Genomic DNA, 20,460 nt, shown 5'->3' with positions numbered 1-20,460 from the left:
CTGTTTGATGCTAACGACAATAAACACATAATATTTGAAAAATAAATACAAAATATGGTAAACAAATATTGTATTATAATTAGAATTGTATTAGAATGATAAGATACTTAAATAGCACATTTTTACAAGAAAAACATCCGAGAATTTTGCCTACTAACATAAGCTAAAGTTAATGTTCTGAGGCATACATCTTAAAACCTTTCTCCAGCTGACTTGGAGCTTTGGATCGATGTATCATTGTTGGGCAAGTCCAACAAGCACTTAGTGTAAAATGCCATTTTCAATAGTATCCTGTGTGTGGTGGTTTATTTATCCCATCAAGTGACTTGTTACCTTCAGTTCTTATAAAATGCTGTATATCAATATGACTTAAAAGAAATTGTACTTCCTGATTTAATGCCTTGAAATTGGAACTTTGTCTCTTTAAAAACTCCTGCTCTTTCTAAAACTAAGCCTTCAGGAAGTCATATCAACATCTTTTAACTCTTTAACAATGTTTTTACCAGTGTTGCACTGAGAAGTAGCTCCTGTAATGAGCTCAGAAGATGCGCAGTTCCACGATGTGTTTGCTAATTGCTGGTGACTAGTCTGAAGGAGCTGAATAGGCGCGCCTGAAGGCAGAAGCTTGGAAACTGCAGTTCCTGAAGGTGATGTTAGGTCCACCCAGGCGTTTTGTGCAGCTGAATGGTTCCCATGGGAGATGAAATTACTTTTCATGCAAAGAATCAAGGCAACACTCCAGGTATGTTTTTGATGAGGGAGTAACGTTATAACATGATCTAAAGCTCAAAAAGCAAATTTTACACAATACTACCCCTTTAACTTGCAATACATCAATTCACACCTGCTGATGTGTAGACTACCTATTAATGTACTTTAATTTGCATTAGTAAAATAATTTTCCCTCAGTGGTTTGGGCACCAAAATGGCCCCAGCCCAGGGGCCCGCATTCTTGTGAATCCAGCCCTGGCTGCTACTCTTCTATTGTCTGCCACATGTGCGTGTTGGTTGGGTATTTATATCGGTAATTACTCAAATTACCATTAACTACAACAGCAGTCATACTTAGATTTATTTTTTAATTAAAAATATTTTTTTCTTGTGTTAAAAGTCGACTTATTGTTTTTAAATTTAGACTAATACATCATAATTCAAGGTGTATTTGACATAATCTTTTTTTAAAAATATTTTAAATAATTTTTTTTATTGCTGAATTTCCGTGCTCCAATATATCCGGGGTAAAGGTTTCAGTGTGATTTCCACTCACCGTCTCTTTCCGCGTTGCTCACGTATTAGCATTGAGCGGCTAGCTGCTCTTCGGGAAAGTTGCCCACTTCATCGGCTTATTCGGCTCTGACTCCCCACTTGGACCACAACACTTAAACCGAGAGGAGGAGACAAACTTTCGAGGTCTGTGGGCAGAAAGTGTAAACGACGTTAACTCCGTTTCTGTCTGTTTTGATCCTGTTTACTGTGCGTGTTGTGCTAGCTAGCTTAAAACTCAACGGCTGATGATACACTGACTGGGTCGAAACCGAAATTTCAAGAACCCGGAGCGGGTTTAAAAGAACGTTTGACATGGTTTAGTGACGGGACACCTTCAGTCAGATGTTTCCTGTCACTCAGTGAGTCACTCCAAGTTTTACCGGAGTGTCAAACTGAGTTTATATTCCTGCTGAAATTGTTTTTAATGACATAACTGAGAATGGATAAGCTGAGGAAGTTTCAGATTTCAGTAGTTCAAGATAAATTGTTCAAATCTAACACTCTATTCTGTACAAACTATAGGTTTACATCAACAAAATAAATCATAATTATTCATATCCACTCAGTTTGTAACCTTTAGCACCTGAAAAACCATTTTTGTCTTCAGTCCTGCTTATTAAAATCTAGAGCTGCAAATGTAAAATGACCTGTTGAATAGATAAAATTTAGAGTTTTTGTTGAGAAATGGTAGATATTGAAAATAATTTTTGTTTTTAGTTTCTTAAATAAAGAAAAACGTAAAACTTCTGCAAAAAGAAGATGGATACATTTCCTTCTATGGAAAATTATGTAAACAAAATGACAAGAAAACAGATTATAAAATGTATTATTGTTACTTTTAGTGTCATACATTTGAATTTCAATCAATGTACATTTTTAAAATTATATCAATCTTCATAAATTGGTTCTTAATCATTTTTAGCCAAGTTATTAAGAACCACTTTAGGCTCTGGAGGCCCTGCCGTAAAAATAAATGAGAGTAATACTAAAAGGTTTATGCATTCAGGAACTCATTCACTAAGTGCAACATATTATGTAGATTAATTGTATGTAAACTTATGCTTACAAATATTTTAATGGATTTTATTTCGACTTAAACAAGATTTTCCATTGGTTTACTAAACCTATTCAGATGTATTTAAAAAGTGTTAATAATTCAGTCATTTAGCTGATTTATTTTGGTAAATGAAGCTGAATTTTCAGGTCATTTAGGCCAGAAACAGGCAGCAGGAGACATCCTGCAGTACAATATGGAGTTACAGTGTAATATTTACCACCGTTGTGACACAGACGTCAAGCTGTCAGGGTGCTGCAGCTGATTCACACGTGGTGAGGAACCAGAACATTGGCACTGATCAGCTGAAGAGGACCGGATCCTCCAGGAAGCAGCTTAGGGAGAACTGTCACTGTTTTCAGCATGTGATCAGGTAGGGCTGGGCGATCAATCCACTTTATTGATTAATCACAGTTTTGGTTTTTGAAGGGCAATTTTTTTCGAACATTTTTTTTCCCCACCAATGCACTTGTTGGGTTTCTCAGAGCGATGTCAGCGCGCCCAGGGTGGCCATCTTGTTCCACAAGTGTGTTTTTTACAGCTTCTGTTTATTTGGACTTTGAATTTAGATCAACTTTACGATAAGCTAAAATTTTTTATTTCAATTACAAGAATAAAGTCATAATATTACAAGAATACAGTTGTAGTAATCCAAGAATAACTTTGTGCGACAAAGTTGACATAATGCGAGAATAAAGTGTTAATATTACCAGAATAACGTTGCAATATTAGTAGAATTAATAGTTTTATAAGAGCTTCAACATGAAAAATAAAAAAAAATTATACTTTGGTTTTTGTTTTACAGATAAGAAAAGAAAAAATATTTCAACAGGTTATCAAATTATTATCAGCAGCAGGACTTTAAAAGAGAATCTATTTTGAAGAAAGAACCACAAACTGAGCCGATTTCTTCGCATGTTGACATTTTTGTCATTTTTTTATTGTAATTTTAAGATTTTTTTTTTTCCTGGTAAAATTGCATCATTATTATTATATCGAATTTATGACTATAAGGCATGGTCCTAATACTCTGTCGCACAACTCACAGAAGAGAAGACTGAAAATATTTTAGTTTAAAAAGAAACTGGAAAAAAAAACATATTAAAATTGGATATGGTATGAAAAAAATCTGATTTTATTTTTAAGCTGTATCGCCCAGCCCCACAATCAGGCTCTGGTTCAGTGGCAATGTGTCACAAATTTAACTTTCCTTTAGGCTGCGTCTGTAAACGTTTAGAAATGTTTGTTATTTCAGAACAAGCCTTTGTATTTTTGTTTCTATAATTTTCCTGTCATAACCTCGTTTTGCAGGCGGTCGGATCTGGATCAAGGTTGTTAAACAGTTAATGCACAAGATAAAGAGGCTGAAAACCGACGACAAAACAGAAGACGGCCAGGAAAGGTAAGAGGTTTTTATTTATCTGGTTCCACTTCTCATTTATTTGAAAAAAATATACGTACATAAAAGTTAAATTTTTATATTCTTTTAAGTAGGACTGAAATAATGGATTATTATCAATTATGGAAATAAGAATCAGCTAATTTAGTAATTGATTAATCATTAACTGGAGTATTCAGACTGCTAAAAAAGGTAATTTGCTGAAAAAACATGAAAACTGTACAAAATGTATTAAGACTTGCATTTTAAGACGAAAAACATTCTTTGTAAATATGTTTCACCCAGAACTCCTCAAGTGGAAAAGTTTTAGCTTCAAGTGGCTCAAATTCTTTAGAAAATTCAAATTGAGCAACTTTTTAAAATCTAATTATTAATCTGTTAATACAAAGAAATAGTCAAAACGTTTCACATGTTGCTTGAAGTATTTTATTTTTTTTCCCTGCAAATAATCAAGCACTCACTAAAGGGATACTGTTGTTCCATTTTAAGCAATAAAATGTTCATTTTCTTATTTAAAAAAGAGAACAAAGTATAATTTAACGTGTTTCTAATATTGTATAAAAACAGCTTTGATGAAGAATCTGCAGAATGTGACAGTTTTTTCATTTGTTTAATCGTCAGAATAATCGATTACTCAGATACTCATTCGCTGCAGCTCTAGTATCACAAATCAATCCATTTTTACGATCCTAGTTTTATTCTCTTCTTGGTAAGATTCTCAAAAAGATATTTAGTCGTGATGTTCGACACCACCGATTTCCTTTCCAATCTGATACTGGGTAAAATTGAATCTGATACCGATCCAATACCGATAATTTGTGCAAAACCATTTAATTTTCCTGTTAAATCTAAAAAAAAAAAAAAAAAAACATTTCGTATTTCAAATCTTGGCTTCATAAAAATAACACTAGACATCCCTCTTCATTTTAAACTCAGAAGTACATTGAGGTTGCAGCCTCATTCACTACAGCCAAGCTCTTTTAACAACAAAGAAAAATCTTTAAAAGAATAAGTTGTTGCAAACTGAAAGAAAAATTAATTGGTAAAGTAATAATACTACTGAAATAACTCATTAATTATTATGAACAACTATAAAATGCAAGCTGAAATATGTCTATGCTTGATTTCTTCTATGATCTGTCATTGAGTCTGAGTGACTGAGCAGCAGGACGCTTTACACGTTTACCAGGCGGAAGAAAAAGTAGTTCCCTTCATCCCTGTCGCCTGTCCTCCTCTTAAGAAACATTATTTCAAATTACTGACATATTGAGAATTGATAAAGGTCTGGTAATGGAAGTATCGGTAAGTCAGCATCCAGTATTTAGATAAATCTTCTGGTGTCGGCAGCATCAGAGACTCACTGGCAGGCATGACGGGAGTGGATGAGCTCTCAGACAGCACAGAGGTGGTGGAGATGGAGGACGTGAACCCCACCCAGTTCCAGGTGGAGAAACACTCCTGGGACGGCCTGCGGAAGATCATCCACAGCAGCCGGAAAAACACGGGAATGGTCATCAACAAGGCGCCGCACGACTTCCAGTTCGTCCAGAAAGACGAGGCCAGTCCGCACTCCCACCGCATCTACTACCTCGGTAAGAGCGCAAACCAGCAGAAACAGGTTTTTATTTCTGGAAAGGGCCGAGGTAGTGAAAAATAACAACAGTTTGTTTTGTTGTCCAAAACGTTTGCACAAGGAGCCACAGTTTATTTTCATTTCTTTCAGTTAAAAATACAAAATAATTTGTGAATTCTCTCCTTCTTACCTCCTCAGCAACAATTTAACATTTATTTTCATTAAAAAGGTCCAAAAAAGGGCCTCAAAGTTGGACTATTTCCCAAATTGTTAGTAAGGACTATTTCCTTATTTGTGTTGCAATTTAATCAGCAACAAAAATGAGAAATATCTTTGAAAACCTTTAACTGTATTTGGCTGATTTTAATTATTGGGTTTGACTTCGTCTGTTTTTGAGTAAAAAGTCACTGGAGATTCATGGCCCAACTTACTACAACGTTAAAATGAAAGCAATAATAAAAAATAATGGAAGAAAAAGACTTGTTTTGTACGCGTCCCAATAAGAAAATCAGTTTACTGCATGGTAAATTGAAATGAGCCTTATTGTTTCAATTCAGGTTATTATTATGTTTTTGAAGGGAAATTTTGTTTAGACATTATAATCCATTTTATCTGTGGTTTTGCTCGTCTGTGGTTTTTATTTCTGTTTTATTTGCTGTTTTGTTTATTAATTTTTAATATTTTAAATAACTTCCAGCTCCAGTGTTAACAGCTCATCACAAAGTTAAAGTTTATTGGTTTTTGCGAGCAAGAACTTTTGAAAAAGGTCTCAAAACAACAAACGATGTTATCGTTTACCGCCATCATTTCTGGGACAGTTTATTTATCGTGATTTGAGATTTTAATATTTGTTGTTGAAAATCTCAGACCATCTCCATTTAAATCAATCCTAACCTGCATCCAGGGGCCACGTTAAGCTGCTCCGAGGGCCAGAAATGGCCCCCAGGCCACACTTTGGACACCCAGAAAACCTTTATGAAATAATAATTAAAAAAAGAAAATGCCACTGTTAACATAAAATTGCCCCACTAACTATTATTTTTCTTCTAGAATGTCATACAGACTGAACTCAGTAGGAAAGGAAACCAACAAATTAATTGACAAAACATACAATACTGAGAGTTTTGTGTTTGCCTTTGAAATAGAAATCAAAGTAAATGTCAGAAACTGCGTTAAAAGAAAAGCCCATAATAAATCTAGAATGTTCTGGTGTCTTCAGCTGGTTCTGTGGATCCAGCCATGTGAGTCGGAGGATCCGGCCTGATTCTGTTTACGAACCCGTTTCATGTCCGGAGAGCCGCGCAGGCTGCTTCCTGCGTGCAGCTGGAGAAAATAGGGAACACACACTGGGACACAATTTGTGCTTTGTTGGCATAATTCAGTTTTTCCATTTGGTGTTAATAGAGGTCAGACCGTCTGCTGCAAGAAACGGGAAACTCTAAGTCTAACGTTTCATTTAACGTCTAACGTTTCAAAGCAATCGGCAGCCAATCAGTCGGATTGTGTTTGAGTTTTTTAAGTGTTTGTCAAACCACTTAATTATGAATCATTAAGTGTTAAAGGCTCACAAACCCGAACAGAAATTAGATTTTATTTAGAAACTCCTACCACCAGAGGCGTCACCGTTATCTGGGGTTGATCTGACAGATCCCTGGTGTTTCTTCCCGACAGGAATGCCTTACGCCAGCCGAGAAAATGCTTTGCTCTACTCCGACATTCCCAAGAAGGTCCGCAAAGACGCGCTGCTCGTTTTGTCATGGAAATCAATGCTGGACCATTTTCAGGTAAAGAGAGGTCGTGGTGGTACATCTGTGCTCAGTTACTGAATTAATCGTCAACTGATTTAGTAATCGGTTAATCGTAAACTGAAGTATACAGACTCAAAACAAAGTTTCAGAGCAAAAACTGTACAAAAGTTTATATATTTTGCATTTAAGATAATAAAAAAAAACCCTCTTTGTTTGTAGAAATGTCCTATCCAGAATTCAAGTGTTAGTTTTAGCTTCAGCCAGTTCAAATTCTGTTTGAAAAATCTCTTTTTATTGCTATTCAGTTATTAATCTGTTTATCAAAACTAAACAAACAGATCAACTCTGCATGCAAAAACATGTTGATGTTAGAGGAATGTTTGTTTTTATAGCGCTTTAAGGAATAAAATGTTTATTTTTCTTATTTAAAAACGGAATTCAATTGTTTATTTGCATCTTTTTACACATTTTAATGTTATACAGAAGGACTTTAAGTGGTTAGATGAAAAATATTTTAAAGTAGAGCAAACAGAAAGTAGCTGCTGAGCTTCTCGTCTTGTCCCACCGTTTCTTTTTTTTTTTTCCTCCAACCCTCTGAGCAAACGCTTTCTGACCTCGCTGTGATCGGCCTGGTTTGTCACGCTCTGTGTCACCCCTGACCCCAGGCCAGTCCTCACCACGGGGGCTTCTCTCGGGAGGAGGAACTGCTGCGAGAGAGGAAACGTTTGGGGGTGTCTGGCATCACCGCCTATGACTACCACCAACCCAGCGGGCTTTTCCTGTTCCAGGCCAACAGCAGCCTGTACTACTGTCGGGACGGCGCCAGCAACTCTTTCATCGTGAGTTAAAGCACAAAAACGTAATTACAGGACTTCTTTGGGTTTGGAAAGCTGAAATATTTGGTTATACGTCATTAATGTTTATGACTGTCATCCGGTAAATAATGAGCATTTTAATGCAAAGTTGCATCAAAAGTGTAATTAATAAATGAAAACAGTCATAAACATTCATGAAGACTTCTTCATGTTCATGACAGGCGGTATTTCTTTCAATCAGTCAATCAATCAGGTTTATTTGTCTGGCACATTTCAGCAACAAGGCAGTTTGAAGTGCTTTGCATTGTGTTTTTATAAAGTCATGGCACACTGTCAGCTTTTGATGCACCACTTTTTGTCAAGTGGCGTCGTTACGCATCAAAATATTGAGTAATGTTTCATTAAATATGTTTCAAAATCAACTCCAAACAGGTGGGTCTCTAGATTTAAAGGCAGTCCGTGTTTCGGCTGTTTTGCAGTTTTCTGGAAGTTTGTACCAGATTTGTGGTGCATAGAAGCTGAACGCTGCTTCTCCATGTTTGGTTCTGGTTCTGGTTCTGCGGATGCATTTTAACCATTTGTAGTTCATTTAGCTCAGAAACTCTGGGGAAAAAATAAGTTTTTACAGATAATTATCCAGGGTAAAAATGTAAAAAGCGATTTATTTGAGAGAGCAGTCACTGATTTAATTTGATAAACGGATCCTTGTGTCCTTCGTAACGACAGAGCAGGAAATGCCTCCAGTCAAAAGGAGCGTTGCTTATTTTTGCACCCTGAAGGTTTCCTTTCTGCAGGCGCGTAGAGATATAAAAAGGTCGTTACGGCCACCAGGGAAACTCCTGCTGCTGCTTTGTTCGCTGCAGCTGAAGCTTTTCCCACTGGAGGGACTCCCTCGGTTCATCAGCATGTAGAGAAAACGCGCTGTGCAGTTTTCAGCCTTTATGCTCAGCACTTTGCTCACATTTGTCCTTGGACTTTTTAACCCTTAGAGATGTAAAATAATTTGTACAATATATAGTTTGACATAAATACTTCTGTTAACAGGGAGAGTTTTATAAAAGAGCTAACAAATATTATGTATTTTAATAAAAACAGATGTAATTATTTAATCTGTATGGTTGAAATGCTAAATATTAATATAACAAAACTAAAATGTTACATAAAATGTTTAAATATATTCTCACCTCTTCAGACTTTTTCACATTTATTCATGTTATAACTATAACCTTTAAAATACAGTTTTTTGTTTGGGTTTTATTTAATATGCTAACACAAAATGGCATAATTGCTAAATAAAAGAAAAACAAGATGTGGTTTAAAATGTGTGGGTTTTTTTTAAATAAAAGTATAAAAAGTGTGATTGCATTTATTTTCAGCCCCTTTCATCAATACTTTGATTCACTTTTACTTTTTTCATCAGCAGCTAAAAATAAACTTCCAGTTTGGACATGAAACTTAAATGTAATATAGAAATAATTTGCATTTGTGATGTTGAACACACTGACATCAGGATAATGGTGAATTGTTTTTCTGCTCCATTGTCTGCAGAATTAGTCATCTATTTTTGCTCGTTTCTCCTTGCAGCGTTTAGATATTTTTATGTTCTGATCTTCTGTAAATTATTGATAAAAATAAAATACAGTTTTGTTTTTCGGCTTGTGTTTTTCCAGACTTCTCCGATGAACCCCATAGAGATCAAGAGCCAGAATTCAGGCACACGCATGGACCCCAAAATCTGCCCTGGGGACCCCAACTTCATCGGTTTCATCAACAACAACGACATTTGGGTGACAAACACGGAGACTGGAGAAGAGAGGAGACTCACATTCTGCCATAAAGGTCCAGGCTGGATCAGATCACATTGTGTTCCTTTATTAAATGTGTTATTTTAATTTTGTTTTTGTTGTTGCAGGTATTAATAACCCTAAAGACGATCCTAAATCAGCCGGGATCGCCACGTTTGTCACTCAGGAAGAGTTTGATCGCTTCACTGGTTACTGGTGGTCTCCAGCCGCACGCGAAGGTAAATATCATCATGTTTTTGTTTTTTTTAATTTTTATTTAACGTTTTGATGGTTTGAGAACTGTAATTGCAAATCTGTTTCAATTTATTATTTATATTTTTGGCAGGTTTTTAGGTGTGAACAGTTTTCTATGTTAGTCATAAATGCATCATTGAAAAGTTAATTTACTTTAATTTAAAATAAAGAAAATCATACATAAATTTATAGAACAAATATTTGCTCTTAATTTTAATACATTATTATGCTAATATTTTAACTATTTTCATAATTAAACAAAAATTCTCGTAGTCTTGCCCAGATACTCTGCTGTACAGCTAACAGAAAGGATGATTGAAATAAAAGTCACTTTTTGAAAATATTTCCACCGTTTTGAAAAATGTTTTTTAGAAATGAAGCAGAAAAATAACCAGAAATAAAATCCGAAAATTAATTTCTCTGAGTGTAATCAGCTGGAATCTGTTTTTAATCAAATTTCTGAAATAAATGACCTTTTCAATGATTGCCTAACGTATTTCTGCTTGTGTTTTTCTTTGACTCAGAGCCTGATGGTGGTAAAACTCTGCAGATTCTGTATGAGGAGGTGGACGAGTCGAAGGTGGAGATCATCCATGTTCCGTCTCCGGCTCTGGAGGAGCGGAAAACCGACGTCTACAGATACCCACGCGCAGGTACAAGGCCAAAAATAACTCGGTTTTATCAGATTAACTAACTTTCCTGTCTATGAACCACAGTCATGTTTTCATGTTTTATTTACACAAGTCAGAATCTAATTAACCAAGCACACAAGAAACACTAGGCGTCTGTTTGGTACTTGATCAATGCTGTTTCTTGGTTTTACAAGGCGTCCATGCATCCTGGAAAAGCCTTAAATTCGTGTATCTAAAATTAAGGCCTTAAAATGTCTTAAATTCGTGAAAGAAAAGAGTTGGTCTTAAATACATTAATCACAGATCTTAAATATTGTTGTGGCTTTTTAGGTTTTTTCTTATTGGACTTGTATATAAGTCAAAGGTTTGCAGACATCATTAAGGCTTTATTCAAGGCTTTAATGCTACCTGTAATAAACTGCTATACTTGCTATCTAGCCTTTTTTGTATTTGTCTTGAGTAAGTGTAAACTTATTGGTAGTGGGCTAGACGCCACTTTCTTACTAAGTGCATTTTGTCAAACAAAAACAAAAAAACATTGGCACTACTGGGGTTAAAGCTGCAGTATTTATCTTTTTTTAAGCATTTTTGGGGGTTTTTTTTAACATATTTTTCGAAACTTTGTTGGTATGAGACAGATAATCTGTGGGGAAAAAAATCAAGAACCTCTGTCTTCTCCCAGTACTAACTAGAAAAAAGCAATCAGAGCAAGGAGGAGGGGCTTAGCGCTGTCAATCATGCCCATGTGCGCTACGATACAGCTTCTCCCTGTCAGCACAGCATGCTATGAATACTCAGGCTAGTTGATATGGCAATAAATTACGGCGTATGAACAGTTTTTTGTAATAGTGAGTTGTTCATCTGTTATTAGCATATTTAGCAGCGCGTTGACTGACAGCAGCACTAAGACCCTCCTTCTGGTTCTGATTGGTTGTTTTTGATGGCGATGTTAGCACATGGAGTATGTGGAGGATGTCGATATTTTCAGGTCATCTGTCTCATATTATTCACAGAAATGTAAAAAACATATTTTCTAAAGGCTCTGTACTGCAGCTGTAAGACAGCAGAGAGCAATGTGCCATTTAAAACACACAAAGCTGCTGCCAAGAACTGTTGGCAGGTTAAGTAACGAAGTTTAATTAATTTCCAGGCAGTAACAATCCTGAAATCACTTTGAAGATCGCTGAAATCAGGGCAGACAGCGTTGGAAAGGTAAATCCTCGTTACGTTGTTGGTTTAACCTAGAAGTCCAGACGAAGCTTCGACTGATGTGACTCTGTTTTCTTTCTCAGATCGTCAGCACGCAGGAGAAAGTGTTGCCTGTTCCTTTTAGCTGCCTGTTTCCCAACGTCGAGTACATCACCAGAGCTGGATGGACAAAAGACGGCCGATAGTAAGTTTGTGAAACTCAACCGTGGCTCAGTTTGCTATGTGGCTTAAGCTAAGCTTCCTGCTGCGAGTCACGGCTCTTCCTCTCCGTTTCTGTCAGCGCGTGGGCGGTCATGATGGACCGACGGCAGCAGAACCTTCAGCTGGTCCTGCTTCCTCCGGCGCTTTTCGTCCCGGCTCAACAGGACGAAGCGAAACGACGGGAGAGCCTGGAGGCTCTGGGCGACTCGGTCCATCCCTTCATCATCTACAGAGAAACCAGCGACATCTGGATCAATGTGAGCTCCTGACCACAGATTTGTGTCAGACTGTCTTACAGCGGCACTGCAGAAAAATTAAACGTTGCTTAAAGAAACATTAGTATTATAGATTTTATTTTCTGTCACACTTAAAAAGTTCAGTTCAGGAATCTGCAGCCTTTATCTTCAAATGAGACATTTTGCCTTCAGTCCAGATGAATAAAACTTTTGAGTTTTATTTGTTGTCTGCTGAAGAACCATCATTTTACTTCTGCTTTTAAATTTTAAAATAGAGATGCAACATTTTTGCAATAGTGTGAACAGATACATTTTCTTCTATCTTCATCTTTGTGAGAAATATAACTTTATTTTATCTCCTCCACTTGAAATCGAATTTAAAAAATCTTTTTCTGCCGAATAAATGTAGAATGCTTCCAGCCTAATGACAAAAAGAAAGGAAAAATAGATTTAAAAATATTAGTTCAAAGAACCATCATTTTATTTCTGCTTTTAGATTTGAAAAATTTTTGATGTTATGAAGTGGATGGATACATTTTCTTCTATATGAGGCTCTGCAGCTCCTGAAATACAATGGTTCTTAATAAAAAGTAATCAATTTTAAATTTGTTATTAGATATAATAACAAACACTTTTTTAAGGTGTTTGATTAAATAATTGCTATAAATTTCCAGAAAATAATGATCCAAAAGAGCTAGTAATGTGTTTTAACTACTTTTTTCTCTTTTTTGTGATTAGTTTGTACGTTTTCAGTCAGAAATCAGTTTTATTGGACACAATTTTGATTCCAAGTCGAGGAAATAAAATAGTCAAGTACCAACATACTATAGAAGACATTGTATCCATATGCATTATTGCAAAAAAAATCTCCATCTCTCCTTATTCTAAAGTATGAAACAAAAATAAAATAATAGTTCTTTAAATATATAGCAGATATTTATCAAAAAACAGATTAATCATGCTTATAATCCCTCCAGTGTGTCTGAATTAAACGAGTGAGGTAATATTCATCCACAGTGATGTCACAGACACCAACATCGTTGAAAACAACCTGTAGTTTTTATTTAGGCTGTCGGATGTTAACATTTGTTGACCTGAAGAATTTAACGGTAACAAACAGGTGGAAATCGAATAAATCCACGTAAACATCCCTGTTTGTTTGTGTTGCAGGTGCACGACATCTTCCATCCTTTCCTCCAAACGTCTGATGACGAGTTCACCTTCATCACAGTAAACGAGTCTAAAACGGGCTTCTGCCACCTGTATAAGATCACTGCAGCGTTACAGCGGGGCAAATTCGACTGGGCCAAAGGATACACTCACTCTGCAGGTAACATCTCACAGCAGCATGATGAAGAAGAAACATTATAATATTCAGCTTAACTATGACATTTTCTTCCATCAGATGATTTTAAGTGTCCAGTTAAAGAGGAGGTGACGGTGACCAGTGGGGAGTGGGAGGTGCTGGCCAATCACGGAGCAAAGGTGAAGCTTCACCCCAATTAAACTTTTAGTTAACGCCTCAAGCTTTTACAGCTAATAAGGTCAATATAAGTAAAGCTATTTGTACAACCTTGGGATGCAAGTTATCAGTTAATGAGTTAATCTAAAGTTGATTAAATGATAAGCAGCTGATTTCTTAAAAACTTGAGTTTTTTTGCATCAAGAAGGAACATGGAGTTTATAAATTTAAAAAAGTGCATAATAGTTTAGCAATTAAAGCTGTAATAAATTCAAAATAAACTTTTTTCTTTTCTCTCATTATTAAACTTGGACTTATTTCTCAAACAAATAAAACAGGAATCTATTAGGTTGCTCAATATAAAAAAGGAAAAAAATAATAAATACTTAATCCTCCAAGACATTTAAGTGGCGCCCTCTGCTGGATGGCGACCAAACTACAACACAGCCAAAAGGTCAGAGCGACCGCTATTAGTTAATCGATTGGATGAAATTTAATCTATTAAACTATTTATTGACAGTTGATTGTTTGTTAGAATCCCAAGTGGAAACTATTTTTCTCTAAAGTCCTGTGAAATATAAGCAGGTGTCTCAAAGAGACTTTCCAATCTGTAAATTGATGTAAATGATGAAATCTAATCTAGATTAACAGGGCAAAGCTCTTTAGTAATAAACTCTGGATGTTCTTGTTGTCTGATTTTTGGTGCAGCGTTCTTGCAGCCCTCAGATTTGGGTTGACGAGGCGGCGAAGCTGGTTTACTTCCAGGGAACCAAAGACTCTCCTCTGGAGCATCACCTGTATGTGGTGAGCTACGAGACGCCGGGGGAAATCGTCAGGCTCACCAAACCCGGATTCTCCCACAGCTGCTCAGTGAGCCAGGTACCAACTGACACAAATTAATTATCTGGTTTACGTTTCCTGCTTAGGGTTTGAATTAGGCCATATTTTACCTGTTAATTTAGATAATTAAATGTTTAATTTGAAGGAAAATTGAGAAGTAGCATTCTCTGATCTCTGCTTCATTAAGCGGTTAAACATATTTCTGTTTGGTTCTCTGATTAATTATAGATAGGGCTGGGTGATAAATCAGTTTTATTTATTAATCAGATTTATGGTTTTTGACGATTTAATTTTTGGAAAATCTTAAATCTTTTGGCTTCCATAGTTCAGAGTGATGTCAGCTCTCCCAGGGTCACCATCTTGTTTGCCTGTTTTAATCTTGACAATAAAATATAAAGTTTCGTTTTAATTATGAGAATAAAGACATAATATCACAAGAATAAAGATGTAATATTAGGCAAATTAAGTAGTTATTTTATGAAAACTTCAACACAAAAAATAGCAAAAGATTTAACTGGGGAATGTTGAGCATTTTGTGAAGTTATAAGTTGGTATCGGTTTTACAGATAAGGAAATAATTAATCTTTTAACGCGTCAGCATCAAATTATTATCACAGGACTTTGAAATAATTGAGCAACAACTGAGTTTTATTTGAAGAAAATCACGCGGACTGAGCTGGTCACATTTCTGGAAATGCTTTTATAATTCTAGAAACTTTTTTCTCATTAAATTACATTTTTTTTTGTAATTTTCTTCTGGTAAAAATGCATCTTTATTCAGCTAATAATTTTGACTGTAATCTCATAATTAAAAAAAAAAATCTGTAGCCAGGCTCTGTTGTAAACTCGCAGAACAGATGACTGAAATAAAAGCCACTTTTTGTGATTCGCAATTTTTTTTTTTTTTAGAAAAGAAAACAAGAAAAAATTATTAAAATCAGATGTGTTTGAAAAAAATCAGATTTTATTTTAAAATCCCCCGAAACTAATTATTGATTTCTTAATAAATCTGAGATGTTATGGGTGATTAATTCAGCCTTTTCCTTCTTTCTCCACACAGACCTTTGATATGTTTATTAGCCACTACAGCAGTTTGACCACCGCTCCCTGTGTTCACATCTATAAGCTGGCCGGGGACGGCGACCCGCTGCACAAAGAACCTCAGTTCTGGGCCAGCATGATGGAGTCTTCTGGTGCTGCTTTATATCTTAAACTAATTTAATTATGGTTAATAATTCTGCTCAAACATAATGCAGGATTAATATATATGGCAGGTGTTTAACGTCCTGTGTTTTGTTTTTAGCGTTCCACTTTGATGCTCCGCCTCCAGAAATCTTTAGCTTCACTGGGAAGTCGGGCTTTGAGCTCTACGGCATGTTGTACAAACCAAACAACCTGGTGGCTGGAAGGAAGCATCCCACTGTTGTTTTTGTCTACGGTGGCCCTCAGGTTTGATCTCTTCCACTTTAACATAAACATTGCAATCAATAGAACAAAGAAGGGCTCCTTTGTAATGTACACAGCTGGTCTGAAATATTAATATGTGGCCAGAACAAAGAAAAAGCTACATGTAAAGTGAAGACGGCCAATCAGGTCTCATTTTATTCTTGGTTTTTCCACAAATTAATACTAGATTAATCATGTCAGATGACTTCCAACTGTTTGCATATAGTCTCTCCATTGTCAAAACTGTTTATTTTCAACTATTGAGATAATCCTGTACACTCAGTCCAGATTTAAAGAGGAACTATTACAAAATTCTTCTTATTTTATTTTATTTTTTTTACTTCTATTTGGGTCTCAACAGCTTCTAAAAACAGCCCAAATGCTCAAAAGAACCTGTCAGCCGTTTTTTGGCAATAAGTTCATATTTTTTTATTTTTTAGTGTCTGGAAAATGAACCTTCCATAAAGTCACTGCACCGTTGCTTAGCAACCCCAGCCAAGCCTGGCCCCGTTACCTAGCAACCCTCTTTTAATTCCAGTAGTGTTTCAGTGATTTAAGAACTTGTTGCAATATATTTATTTCAGTTTACTAAGGGACCAAATTCTAAGTCTTAATTTAAAACCTCAAATCTAAACAGAATGCAGATTGTACTGTGATAAATATACGTAGAAAAGGAGAATTTAGTTTCTGAATGAGCAGAGCTGGAAGTGCTTTTTTGTTTGTGTTGACGTAACTAGTTCATTTTCTTCAGAATTCATTCTATACAGTGAGAGAAGCTCCAGCAAACCTGAACAGACGGCTATAAACCATTAAAGTGCATTATCTCATTTTTCATTTTATTTTTGATTTCATTCACTCAGTAAATACAACTAAAATGAATCAAGACTGAAAATGAGCAGAAATAATTGTAAACTTGTGTCTGCAGATCTGAACTGTGACTAAAACTGCAGCACATTTTAGTGAAGCGACTCTGATTAAAGCTACATTAAGATGTGTTGTAGATTTAACCCTTTGCTCTCCTTCCAGGTGCAGCTGGTGAATAACTCCTATAAAGGAGTGAAGTACCTGCGGCTAAGTACGCTAGCTTGCCTGGGTTACGTGGTGCTGGTCATCGACGGGCGGGGATCCTGCCAGCGAGGACTCAAGTTTGAAGGAGCCGTGAAGGACAAAATGGTAACTTCAAAAACCTGATGTTTGTTTTAGTGATCGATTAATCGACTATTTTAACTTTTAGTCAGATTTGAAAAAGTTAATTATTTAAGTCTTTTTATACGATATTAGAAATACATTGAAATATGCAAATAAATAATCCTGTTCCTTAGTGTGTACTTAATAATTTGAAGAAATTTGAAAATCTTCGTCTTTTCTGCTTGACCTAAAATCTATGCATTGTAGGGCTAATCTGTGGATTATCTTTTGGATTAGCCAATTAATAAATGAATAGCAAAATGAAGATTTTTATTTTTTTTTTTCACAGAATTTGAACCAGATAAAGCAAAAAATAACTCGCGTAAGGAGTTCTGGGTCGAACATATTTACAGACGAAGAATGTTCTTTTTTATGTTAAATGTAGATTGTATATATATTGTTATACAGTTTGGCTTAATTACTGTTATTCTTTCACCAAATGGCATTTTTTTTGCCACTCTGATTACTAAATTTGTTGACGATTAATCTGATGAATCATTTCAGCCCTAGTAAATCATTACTTACATCAAATTTAGAGATTTGTTTTGAAAAAAATTACACCAGTCAATCTGCTGCCAGTGTAGAAAATTAGATGTTGAAGAGAACGGTGAGGATAATCGGTTCCTCTTCATCCAGGGTCTGGTGGAGATTGACGACCAGGTGGAGGGTTTGCACTACATTGCTGACAAGTATAAGTTTGTGGACCTGAGCCGCGTCGCCATCCACGGCTGGTCGTACGGAGGATTTCTCTCCCTAATGGGCCTCATCCACAGACCGGACATATTTAAGGTGACAGCAGGAAATCTGAAACATTTAGTCTCTACCGTCAGATGTGTTACTGTAACTTGTGTTTCTCTAATTGACGCAGGATCAATCAGACGTGATTTCAGGTTAATTTTGTGTGTTGATCAGGTCGCCGTCGCCGGAGCGCCGGTGACGCTGTGGATGGCGTACGACACCGGCTACACGGAGCGATATCTGGACACGCCGGAGAAAAACCAGAAGGGATATGAAGCGTGCTCCGTCGCTCTGCATGTCGACAAACTTCCCAACGAGTGAGACCTCCGAATAAAACACCAGCTCATGCTTTCATAAACAACTTTTACCTGAACAGATTATATTGATACCTAAGCCTTTTTTTTTATTTCACTTAGTCTGTTTATTCACTTTACACAGAAAATATTTTATTGTACAAGTTTTCTTGAGGTTGTCTTGACAATTAAGTAAATCTGATGCTTGTTTTATATTACCAGCAGTAATACCACTAAGTGGTAACCGCTGCTGCTAATGAGTCTGTAAATAAATAAAAATGGCCGACATGCATCTCTGTGCGCGTTGCAGGCCGAACCGACTGCTGATCCTTCACGGGTTTCTAGACGAGAATGTTCACTTCTTCCACACTAACTTCCTGGTGTCTCAGCTCATCCGAGCAGGAAAGCCGTACAGCCTTCAGGTACGTTGATGAAACCTGCACTGATGACCGACTCCGGATCAGAACCTCTGGAACATCTGGAGTCGGATTAGTGAAGATTTCAGGCCTGAACGGTTTTGGAAAAGAGATTCTGGAAATAGATTTGGATTCATTGGCCTGCCATCTAAATGTTCCATCCATCCATTCATTAATCTGTTCATCCATTCATTAATCTGTTCATCCATTCAATAATCTGTTCATCCATTCATTAATCTGTTCATCCAGTTTGTTTTTTACCAGTTTGACGTTTGGAGCCTCATTTCAATAAAATATCCAACATAAATTTGTAGCAAACATTAATAATTTGAGTTTTTAAATTAGTTAGTTTTTGTGTAAAAACTCATTATCAGTATTTAGTTGCTTTTTTAGCGTAGCGCAGATTTTGTTTTAGAACGAAACATTTCAGGGCCAAATTTTAACTTTTACGTTTTATATTTTAAGATGTTTCATTTTGATGGTCTTGAATTTGTTGCAGTGCTATAAGATGAAGGAACAAATGTTTAAAAATAATTAGTTTTATTCAGATTTTTTTCAGAGATCATTTATTGATTGATTACAATCTTGTTGATCTGGACTGTCCAAAATGGCTGCCAGATATTTTGAAAGGACTTGTTTTCTCCTTGTGCATCAAACGCATCATTTAATGTATTTTTCTTTTCCTGTTTCTCCAGATTTATCCCAACGAGCGCCACAGCATCAGGTGTCCGGAGTCCGGGGAGCATTACGAGATCAGCCTGCTGCACTTCCTCCAGCAGAACCTCTGATAAGCCTCTCCACACGCCTTCCTCACCTTCCCTTCCTTCCTGGCTCTCTTTTCTCACTCTCAGCATTTATCCAAACCTGCTTCTCCACTTTACTTGACTTTATGATCAGCTGAATGCAATCTCCTCCGAACCTCATCGCTCCTGCAGAGCCGTTCACTAGTCTTACAGTCGCAGCAGCATTTTCAGCATCAAAATGTTGCTGGAATATCAGATGTTTGGTTGCCTTTCACGTTTAATTCAGGAGTAAAGCGAACGGCTGTGTTGATCTCTGCCGCCAGCAGAGGTCGCCGTTCACCCGGATCATGAAACAATAAAGCCTTTTTATTTTCTTTGTGTTGAAATCCAGCAACAGGAGCAAGTTTTGATGTTTGAAATGCTGCCTTATGTAACAGAATATACATGTGGACCATTTACAACAATGTTTTGATTTGTTGGGGTTTTTTGATTCACATTTCTGTGAATCAAAGCTCAATTTTCTGTCTCTGAATACAAACTGGTGTGATTTCAGCACCCCTGTTGCACACTTTATCATGTTTTGCTATGAGATTTGTGTCTTATGCCTGTCACAGGTTGTTTTTTATGCAGTTATTCCAGAAAAATTATATAAATTCCACATTTTTATTAGGTTGTACTATTTTAAAAAAAAAATCTAGAAATGTTTGGAGTTATCCGGGACCTGTTCTTGATCACTTGCTTTAACCTCCTGAAGAGCTTTCCTTTCTCCTGCTGCTGAGGACTTTTTGCACAGTACATTATTTACCTTTGTGCCAAGAAGCTGACCTGAATGATGATGTTTGAGACAACTGAGGTGCCTTGCAGAGTTTAGGAGCACCTGCTCACATTGAAAACAAATCAGGGAATCAGTCAGAAGACTCAACGCCTTGTTATCATCTGCTGAACTTAAACGTTATAAATGTACTCTCGGTTATTAAAGAAATAAACTGAAGTGAACAATCTTCCCCCCTCCCCCAAATCTTGCAAAGTGGTCTTTATTTAATGTTTTTGTAAGCTTTAAGTTTGTATCCATTGCTAAAGGATTAAACTGCACACATCTTCACTCCTTCCCAGTAGCTTTTGTATTAGTTATTATTTTTATATTTGCATGTTGTGATGGGGG

General features: G+C 36.3%; 1 protein-coding gene across 2 annotated transcripts; it reads left to right on the top strand.

Annotated features, from left to right (window-relative positions):
* Positions 1–1,239: 1,239 nt before the first annotated feature.
* Positions 1,240–20,398, top strand: dpp9 (dipeptidyl-peptidase 9). Of its 2 annotated transcripts, XM_015028269.1 has the most exons (22): positions 1,240–1,410; positions 2,557–2,693; positions 3,632–3,722; positions 5,067–5,311; positions 6,964–7,076; positions 7,706–7,879; positions 9,526–9,694; positions 9,768–9,878; positions 10,419–10,547; positions 11,677–11,738; positions 11,819–11,919; positions 12,016–12,193; positions 13,343–13,502; positions 13,578–13,657; positions 14,343–14,513; positions 15,535–15,667; positions 15,778–15,923; positions 16,947–17,093; positions 17,745–17,897; positions 18,021–18,163; positions 18,450–18,561; positions 19,251–20,398. In XM_015028269.1, exons 3-22 carry the CDS (start codon positions 3,667–3,669, stop codon positions 19,341–19,343), a joined length of 2,676 nt encoding a protein of 891 aa, XP_014883755.1. In that variant the 5' UTR covers positions 1,240–1,410; positions 2,557–2,693; positions 3,632–3,666; the 3' UTR covers positions 19,344–20,398. The 2 variants fall into 2 exon arrangements, with proteins under 2 accessions (XP_014883755.1, XP_014883754.1); XM_015028268.1 differs by lacking the exon at positions 2,557–2,693.
* The last annotated feature ends 62 nt before the right edge of the window (positions 20,399–20,460 follow it).

This window comes from Poecilia latipinna, unplaced genomic scaffold (genome assembly GCF_001443285.1).
Source record: "Poecilia latipinna isolate Pla-1442-1.1 unplaced genomic scaffold, P_latipinna-1.0 Scaffold118, whole genome shotgun sequence".
Lineage (NCBI taxonomy): Eukaryota > Metazoa > Chordata > Actinopteri > Cyprinodontiformes > Poeciliidae > Poecilia > Poecilia latipinna.
Note: the sequence above shows the minus strand (reverse complement) of the source record. Positions and strands in the feature narration are given on the sequence as shown.